At 36.5% G+C, this 10,012-nt stretch overlaps 1 protein-coding gene across 1 annotated transcript; it reads left to right on the top strand.

Moving 5' to 3' along the window:
• Positions 1-3,592: 3,592 nt before the first annotated feature.
• LOC138890087 (uncharacterized) lies at positions 3,593-4,069 on the top strand. Its single transcript, XM_070173438.1, has one exon. It carries the CDS (start codon positions 3,593-3,595, stop codon positions 4,067-4,069), a length of 477 nt encoding a protein of 158 aa, XP_070029539.1.
• The last annotated feature ends 5,943 nt before the right edge of the window (positions 4,070-10,012 follow it).

Below are 10,012 nucleotides of genomic sequence, written 5' to 3' on the forward strand. Positions count from 1 at the left end.
CAACCGTGTCAATTCTTCTAGTTGAGAATAAGCTAATCGGTGTTGTATTTTTATTAAAAAAAAATTAGTTAAGGTATATATATATATATATATATTTATAAGGGCATTTTTGTAATTCAACTTTTAACTTAAGATCTTCCCAGTTTTAATATAATATAGATATAATATAGATAGATAGATATAGATAGATAGATAAATAAGGCTAATACATTATTGAAAAAGGACATTAAATTATTTTCTTTTTCCATACCATATATCTACACTCTTTTTTTTTTTTTTTTTCATTTCTCTGCCTTGTGGAAATGAGGAAGTGTATTGATAATCGTGCCTTAAACTGAGTCATGATTAAGGACAAATTTTCCATTTCCATTATTGATGAACTGCTAGATGAGTTGCACGAAGCACAACTTTTTTCAAAGTTAAATCTTTGCTTAAGCAATGATCACCGGATAAGAGTTCAACCATCTGGCATCGAGAAGGCAGGACATTATGAATTCTTGGTGATGTTAGGCGGCATTACAAATGCTTCATCTACCTTCCACTCTCTTATCAACGAGGTATTCAAATATCATCACCGAAAATTTATTTTGGTTTCCTTTGACGAAAATCTAATTTATAGTAGATGTTCAGAAGATCATTTAAAGCATTTGGAAATTGTCTTCTCACTTATACGAACTCATAAGTTGTTTGTCAACCCAAAAAAAAGTTTTTTTAGCTTGAGGTCAGTTAAGTACCTTGGCCATATTATATCTAGCAATAGTGTTGCAGTGGATGCTGAAAAAATTAAAGCTATCACCAAATGGCCAAAACCAACAACTCCTAAAGCCATGAGTGAGTTTTTGGGACTTTGTGGCTATTACAGAAATTCATTCAACGCTATGGACACATAGTTGATCCTCTTACACAAATGCTCAAAAATGATAGATTTTTGCTGACTTCTACTACTGAAAAAGCTTTTACCAAATTGAGGAAAGCAATGAGACAAGCTCCTGTTCTTGCTTTGCCGGATTTTTCAAAAACATTTGTAATTGAATGTGATGCTTCAGGAAACAAGATCGACCATTTGCTTTCTTTAGTGAAGCTTTACATGGGCAAAATGTGTTGCTTTCCACTTATGACAAGGAAATCCTTGCCTTGGTTTTAGCTGTTTAAAGATCGAGGCCTAATCTTTTTGGTAAGCAATTCATTTTTCGGACGGATCATCAGAGTCTCCAGCAATTAAGGACTCAAAAAATTTCAACTGCAGCCAATCAACGTTGGTTATTTAAGCTCATGGGATTTGACTTTGTTGTAAAATGCAAGAATAAAGGGAAAAACAATATCGAGACTGATGCATTTTTTTCTAAGAAATTCGGAAGTTGATGGTAATTTGAAGGCAATTACTTTACTAGTTCCAGGGTGGCTAGAAACAAAAAAGAAAGAACATTCGACTAGCTCGAACGTTCAACATTTGTTTCGCTTAATACAAGATGGTGAAGCTATTGGTTCATGGAGTTTTCTAGATGGAGTGTTGTATTTCAAAGGGCGTATTTATCTTGACGAGGAATCTCCTTTATTAAAGGCGATTATTGAACAATTCCATAGTAGCACACATGAATGTCTTCATAAGACACTTCATCATATTCGGGTAAGCTTTTATTGTAAGGGATTGCGGAAAAAGTTTGAAAAATTTATTCGCGAGTGTGATGTTTGTCAAAAAACATGTTGGTGATGAATGCAACGCTGTTCAAACTCAGCTTCCAGTTCAGGTTGATGACTTCCTGGAAGTATAAACTTTATCAGTTTCTTAATTTTGAGTACTTGTTTGAAGTTTTAAGTTTGTTTCTTTTAGAGCAGCATGTTCTTACTCGAACAATGTTTTTTTTTGTTTAAATAAGACTAGTATTTGTTGAAGAAAGATAGTCTGGTGCACAAAGCATGTCACATTTATGCAAGGTTCAAGTAAGTGTAGCACTCCTAAAGGTAAAAATGATAATTATACAAATTTATGTTACAATCTATTGAATATTCACCATCTACATTTTAACCAACTAAAGTATATAGAAATGATTAAGAAATGCTAAAAGCTTCTTTGGCATTGCCTAAAAAGCATCAATATACACTTAAAAGCTGAAAATGGAAGCCAAAAAGATCCATTCTTTATTGTTCTTGATCATTAGCTACATTAATATCCAAACAGAAAAACACTACTAAAAGCTTCTTACTGAATAACAAAGATCATGCCCATTTTTTCACTATACTCTAGTAACATTGGTAAGAAAAGCAAAACGTAAAGACTTTAAGTTCTATGCACAAATAGTATAAAAAACATATTATACGATCGGTTCTTATAACTTAAAATCACAAATACCAAAATTATTTAAAGGATTCCTACCTATTAGCCAAAATTGTCATGATTTCTATTGTGTGAAACAAGGCTCCCAGCAAAAGCGAATTTTCTTACAGAGTAGTGAGATGAATATCTCTCTTCGTATCCACTATAAATAGAACCAGATCATCTTTAGGACATGTCAAAAATATAGTGATGGGCTTAAGGTCTCTTAGTTTTATGTTTTGATGATCTAACAAACTTTCTGTATAGAACCAGATAAAGGACTTGATGCATGCCTGGTACAATCATTCAGCAATGGACTCAAGATAATCTGGGCAGTGTGCCTTTGGATTCACAAGAACTAGTTTAGGGACCTGATCCCATGGTGTTTCCTTGACAGAAGTACAAGTCAACTCTACAGCTAGAAAGTAACTGCAGAAAGTGACTGCCTGCAACTGTGCATGCTATAGTGACGAAACAGTGCAGCAGTCACTCTCCATTGGGAAGAGGCGTGTACCAACCAAGAATAGACATCATCCTTGGGATGTCCTTTGAAGTATAATAACATGGTGTAAGGCAACAAGATATTCACTTGAGCATTTAGTGATATTCTCTCAAACATTGAAGATCTGATCCAGCATTAAAGTCACAAGTGCGTCAAGAACAAGAAGACAACTCCACTACGGACCAGTTTCACTATGAGTCTATGTGTGTCCTTAGTTGAGTTGTAATCTTGTTTTTTGTTCTTCATTGTAACCCCTATCTTGCTTTTTTAGAAGCTTTGTTTTAGGAAACTCAAAATCATAAACCATCTGAGTTTGTGTTGTGACTAGAGTTAGTCTTAGGTTGAAGTCTTTGTAACTAGTAAGTGACAAAGTGGCTTGTGATAAGTATATTACAAGTTAGAGTGATTGAAGTCTTTGTAATAGAGTCATTACAAAGTGGCTTGCAATAGTGCAGTTACAAGTTAGTGAAGTTAAAATCCTACCAGTGTAGGTCGTGGTTTTTGTTCCTTTGAGTTGGGATTTTCCACGTAAAAATCATGTGTCTTATTTACATACTATTTCTGTAGTTAGCACTGAGAGAACTGATATAGGACCAGGTCTTTATACAGTTGGTGGACTCATATAAACTATCAATTGGTATCAGAGCAGGTTCTTTCTAAAAGGTTAACACCTAGAAAGGATCTCAAAGGCTGCTCCACCTAACTTTGAGGAAGGACAATCAACCTACAGACCTCCTAGATTCAATGGTCAGTATTACGGCTGGTGGACGACTCGTATGCATAATTTTATAATAGTAGAAGACTCTGAGTTGTGGGACGTCATTTGTGATGGTCCACATGTTTCTCTGAAGAAGGTTGGAGAACCTGGAGTGATGGTGCCGAAAACCAGAAAAGAATACATCAATATTAACATAAAAGTTGTTAAGAAGAACTTTTGTGCCAAGAAGATCTTGGTATATAGTGTAGGACCTGATGAGTACAATAGAATCTCAACATGTCAATATGCCAAGGAAATATGGGAAGCATTGCAAACGGCACATGAAAGAACTACTCAGGTTAAACAGACCAAGATTGACATGCTCACCACCGAGTATGAGCTTTTCAGGATGAAAGATGATGAGTCTATACAAGATATGCACACTAGATTCACATCTATCATAAATCAGCTTCATTCACTTGGAGACATTATTCTTAGAAACAAGCTAGTAAGGAAGGTTCTCAGTGTTCTACCTAGCTCTTGGGAGAGAAGGTGAATGCCATAACTGAAGCTAAAAATTTACAAACTCTAACCATGGATGAGCTGATTGGAAATCTGAAGACATACGAGATGAAAAGAAAGAGAGACAATGAAAGAAGAGAGCCAAAGAAGGAGAAAAACCTGGCGCTCAAGGCTAAAAACAATGACTCAAGTGAAGAAGATAGTGGTATGGCCTATCTCACTAAAAGATTTCAAAAGATGGTTTGAAGAAATGGTGGTATACAAAATAGGGGTAGTTCAAGTAAACCAAGGAATTATGATCTCTGTCACAAGTGCGGAAAGCCAAGGCATTTCATCAAAGACTGCCCACTTCTGAAACAGGAGCATTACAAACACAACTCTGACAAAGCAGCAAAAAGGAACCCGGTTCCTGACAAACGATTCAGCCGAAAAAGTGTAGTTGACAATGTTGTGAAGCAAGCTCTTGCTGCATGGAGAAACTCCTCGAGTGAATCAGAAGGGGAAGCAGATGCAGGAAACAATTCTATGATGGCAGTGGAAAATAAAGCAAAGGAATATGATCATTGTTTGCATTGATGGCTCAGTCTGATGATGATGAAGAGAATGACAAGGAATCTTTCTGGGATATTCCTCTAAAAGAAAAGCCTACAAAATCTACAACAAAAGGACACAATGTATGGAACAAAGTGTTCATGTGATATTTAATGAGACACACTCTTCTAGCAAGGAAAGAAACAGTGATGATCAAGACAATGAACCACTTTTGGTTCCTGGGGAAATATCTGATGTTTTAAATGGCAAGGCTGATATGATGAGCCAGATGAAGGAGGTAGGTGAAGACAATGTAACATCCTCTTCCACTTCTCATGAGAAACCTGGTACTCCAATTACTACCACTGAAGCTGAAGAAAGAGTTGGAGATACAGTGCAAGGCACTCCACCGGTAGCAGGACGAGAAGTGTAGGGAAATCCATCCAATCTGCCACACTGCATTGTCTCCAGCAACGCCCACTCATTCTCTAACCAAATAAAGTTCTCATATCATTTCAAGTGATGCAATCAAGGTGTACCTACAATGAATTTATACAAAACATCACTTGAAGGTTTCAGTTTCTCATTCAAGCTTCCTGCCAAAACAGAGAAATCAATCCTCACAAGCTTGAAGAACAAAGTTGAACGCAACTACGGACCAGTTCCTAAAAGATAGCTTGTTGTTGTCCTAGTTGAGTTGTACTTTGTGATTGTACTTATTGTATCTCCTTTACTACTTACCTAGAAGCGTTTGATTCAGAATCCTCTTGTAAATCCGTAAACTCCTTGAGTTTATGTTGTGACTAGATTTAGTCATAAGCAAAAGTCTTTGTAATTGTAGAGTTACAAAGTGGCTTGTGGTGAGAGCATCACAAGTTAGTAAAAGACTTTGTAACTAGGAAATCACAAAGTAGCTTGTGGTAAGAGTATCACAAGTTAGTTGAGTAAATCTTTTGAAATAGAGTCATTGCAAAGTGGCTTGTAATAGGTTCTTTACAAGTTAGTGAAGTTAAAAGCCTACAGGTGTAGGTCGTGGTTTTTTGATCCCCCTGTAAGGGATTTTTCCACGTAAAAATCCTCTACCTTATTTACGTACTGTTTTATTAGCATTCTCAGAAGAATCTTGTAGAGGACCAGGTACTCTACTATTTAGTGGACTCATACAAACTAACAATTGGTATCAGAGAGAGTTCCTCCTATTAGGCTAACACCTAGGAAGGATCCTCATGTCTACTCCACCAAATTAGGAAGAAGGTCAATCTACATTCCGACCACCCAAGTTCAATGGAAAATACTATGGGTGGTAGAATACGAGAATGCATGATTTTATCATAGCTGAGGATTGTGAGTTATGGGATATAATATGTGATGGTCCTTATGTTCCAACCAAGGTACTAGAGGAACTTCCATTTTCAATGGCAAAAATCAGCTAAGAGTACACTGAAGTAGACAAGAAGCTGCGGAGAAGAATTTTCGTGCCAAGAAAATTCTAGTATGTGGAATAGGAACTGAAGAGTACAATAGAATCTCCACCTGTGACACTGCCAGGGAGATATGGGAAGCTTTGCAAGCAGCTCATGAGGGAACTACACAAGTAAAACAATCTAAGATTGATATGCTCACTACCGAGTATGAACTCTTCAAAATGAGGGACGATGAATCCATTCATGATATGCACACGATATTTACTTCCATCATAAATGAGTTACACTCTCTTGATGAAACTATTCCCAGAAACAAGCTAGTAAGGAAAATCCTCAGCTTTCTGCCTAGCTCTTGGGAAAGCAAAGTGAATGCTATTACTGAATCAAAGGACTTCGAGAGCTGACCATAGAAGAGCTGATCGGAAACTTGAAGACCTATGAGTTGAAGAGAAAGATAAACAGTGAAAGAGAGAACCAAAGAAGGAAAAGAACCTCGTACTTAAAGTTGATTACAATGATTCAAGTGAGGAAGACAGTGACATGGATTACCTAACCAAAAGATTTCAAAAGATGGTCAGAAGAAATGGAGAAATGCTAAAAAGGGACAACTCTAACAGACCAAGAAACTGTGATCTTTGTTACAAGTGTGGAAAGCCTGGACACGTCATGAAAGACTGTCCTCTCTTGAAGCAAGAATTCTCCAAGAACCATCATGCGAAAATAGATAAGATGAACCCGGTTCCTGTTAAGGACTTCAAAAGAAAAAGATTTGCTGACAATATGATGAGACATGCTCTTGCAGCATGGGGGGATTCATCTAGCGACTCTGAAGATGAACCTGATACTGGCGATAGTTTCATGATGGCAGTTGAAGGCGAAAAGACTAGATATGACTCAACTTTTGCTTTAATGGCTCAATCAGATGATGATGAAGACAATGACGATAAAGAGGTAAATTTCATGGATGTTCAGAGAAATCTGAAATCCTATTCTCCAAAAAAATCCATGTCTTTAGCTGATGTACTAATCACTGCTTTTCATAGTCTTGTGGAGGATATGGATCTTTGACCTTAGAATTAGGAGAATCTGAACAAACTAGAGATGACTTAGTGGCTGTAGTTACTGACCATAAGAAAACCATTGAAATCCTCAGAAAAGAAAAGTGTGATCTGTTGTCATAAATTGCAGACCTAAGGGAAACAATAGTGAAACCATGGACTAAGTCAAAACCTGAAAGTTCTGGAAAGGGAAAGAAGATAGCAAGTGAGGAACACATTAGGCTTGAAAATGAGGTGAAAGCTATGAGATTTAGGATGTGTGCTCAAAATTGAGAAAAACGAGCTTCTCCAAATAATCTGGAAAGAGTAAAGAATGATCTTGAAAAGTCCCTAAAGTGGATCTGGTCCTCAGAAGATACCACTGCCTTGCATACTAATGATTGTGTAAATAGGCAGGGAGCAGGGTTCCAAAGGGAAAAAACTCCTCACAACCCTAACTGTAAGTACGTCACTTTGAGCACGTGATTTTTTCCCAATGTGAATTATTCCCATAGATTCAACAAAATAATTTTTCTTCATTATTTGCAATTTCGTAGATTTTCGTAGGATTTTTTATTGTTTGCATTTGTCTCTGCACGTTCACTTTATTTAATTCATGAAAATACAAAAATACACTGCATTTACGTTTAGGATTTATTTTCATATTTTAAGGTTAATTATTAAATTATGTGTTTTATTAAAAAAGGAAAATCACAAAATTCGTTTAATTCTGCATTTCTAGTATTTTAATTATAAATCAATAATTTCCCTTTTAATTTAGAAGTAATTAATTCTTGTAAATATTACATTAGGTTTTTAGTTTAATTTGGTAAATTAATTATTTTTAGGAGTTTTTAATTTAAGTTTTAATTAATTAAAAAGGGGAAAAGAAAAACAATTAAATAAAAGAAAAGGAATGGAAATGAAGAAAAGGAATTTGGGCCAAAATTAATTGAACTATATCCAAGCCCAAACGTTTTGCCCTGGAACCCGCCCAATTTTTGGCCTAAACCCACCCCAATATTCGGTCCAGCCCCACCGCCTATCCTAACGACCCCATTTTCAAGCCTTTGATCTGGGCCATTGATTTTGTTTATCGGACGGTTGGGAAGTATGGGTTTGATAGTATATAGTTGTCTGAATCTCGCACCCCCCCATTTCACCTCTCTAATTTCTTCTCTTCAGAGACAACCCAAGCGAAACCCTAATCCGCCGCCCTAATTCCCACCTCCTTAGCCCGGCGGCGCCACCTCCGTTCGACACCAAAATCACACCCCTGAACCCTCTCATCCTCCTCCCTCCCAATCTCAACCCGGTTCCTCTCGAATCCTTCTCGATCTCTTCGAATCCCAAATCCGAGTTCAGAACCCTAGAATATCAAGTCACCTTATCTTTGACTTCATTGGCATGCATGACCATGGGACTTCGTTTATCCCAAGTTTGGAGCTCTGGTTCATCACAAATTGAGGTTGTTCATTTGTTCTTGACAAAGAACAAATGAATAACATTAGTTTTGTTGAATCAGTTCGGGTTCATAGTTTTAGTTGGTAAGTCTTCTTCATTTTTTTTTCTTCTTGTCTTTTCATTTTCGTGTTGTTTCACCTTCATACTTCTTTCTTCTGCTTTTGTTTCTTCTAATGCCTATTTCTCTTATGGAAAAGTGATAGAAGTCTCAAGTCTAGTTTTCCCTCTTGGTTAAAGCAGTGGTCGTATTTGTTCATGTGAATTCTTGGTTTCCCCCTTTTCAAATTTTTGAACGATGTTATCTTTCGGTTAATTATAACACTGTCCTTTTGATAATTAGCTTAAGTTAGACCTTTGATAATTTAGTTCGGATTTGGTATTTTAGCTTAAAAAGAAGATCAATTGTTAGTTTAGATTTTGGGCTTTTGGAGTGGTTCATTTGTTTCTCCTTTCTGCTTCTCATTAATCTAGCTAAATGGGATTCTAAATGACGTCCGGCCCATAAGTTCAAATTCTGGCGGGTTCACTTGGGGGTTTGGACTTGGGTCAGCATTGACCCATACCCATTGGGTTTAAAGGGTAAATGACAGGGCTGTTAAGGGTAAATTGGGGAATGTGGGTAGGGAATCTTTTGATAATTGTCTAGGAAGCTTCCTAGAAGTAGAAAAAAGGCCTTACTTGGTCAGCAAGTCAGAAGTTTAGGGATCAAGCAGCAAAAATGAGAATTGGAAAGGGATTAAGGGAGTGAATATTAAAATCTAAGGTCTGCCCTAGTCCCTTGCCTATAAAAGCACCCTAAACTTGCCTTTCAAGGCAGACCCAAGAGACTAGAAAGAGATAAAAATTCTGAAAAAACAAAAATGGCTGAGAATTCTGAAACAACACTGATTTCCAACATATTTCTTTGATAAAAACTGATCAGATTTTGTGTCAGCTGGGGATTTCTGATCTTCTTCATTAATTAAAATCTCTGAAAGTTTCACATCTTGCACCTGGGTTGGGAGATGGTTTGATTTTTGGTTTTTTCTAGGTTCAAGCTGCTGTGAGGTCACTGTTGCATCGCTACTGTTGTGCTCTTTGTTCTGCTGTTATCTACTGTTTCTTCACCTCTTTTTCCCTTTCAATTTCCAGGTATGCTCTTGAAACTTGGATGGAACTGAAACCTGATAGAGGTTTGTATAAAGATCTGTGATCCAGTTGGTTTTAAATGAAAATATTAGTCCCTGTTGTGTAAAATTATACCATGTTGTCATTTATGTTTTAGTTTAGCTTCTTATGTGCATTTCATTTTGTTTTAAGGCTTGGATATGTGTTTGTTTAAATTTAGTTGATTTAAAGCTATTTAGGTCTCTTAATGTGTATTAATTAAAGACTATGGTCAAATTTAATTAGCAACAATTGTCTGCTGTTGGATTGTGTTTTGTCACAGCCATGGCTTGAATGTAAGTCAATCTAGACTTTGTTCTAACAAATTTGGTACAGGTTGTGCTCTCTTTCAATCTTATTTAAGTTTGTTCTTGT

This window comes from Nicotiana sylvestris, chromosome 4 (genome assembly GCF_000393655.2).
Source record: "Nicotiana sylvestris chromosome 4, ASM39365v2, whole genome shotgun sequence".
In the NCBI taxonomy this organism is placed as follows: domain Eukaryota; kingdom Viridiplantae; phylum Streptophyta; class Magnoliopsida; order Solanales; family Solanaceae; genus Nicotiana; species Nicotiana sylvestris.

Excerpts from the sequence above, each read along its gene's own strand:
- LOC138890087 (XM_070173438.1), top strand. The coding sequence starts at position 3,593 with ATGCATAATTTTATAATAGTAGAAGACTCTGAGTTGTGGGACGTCATT.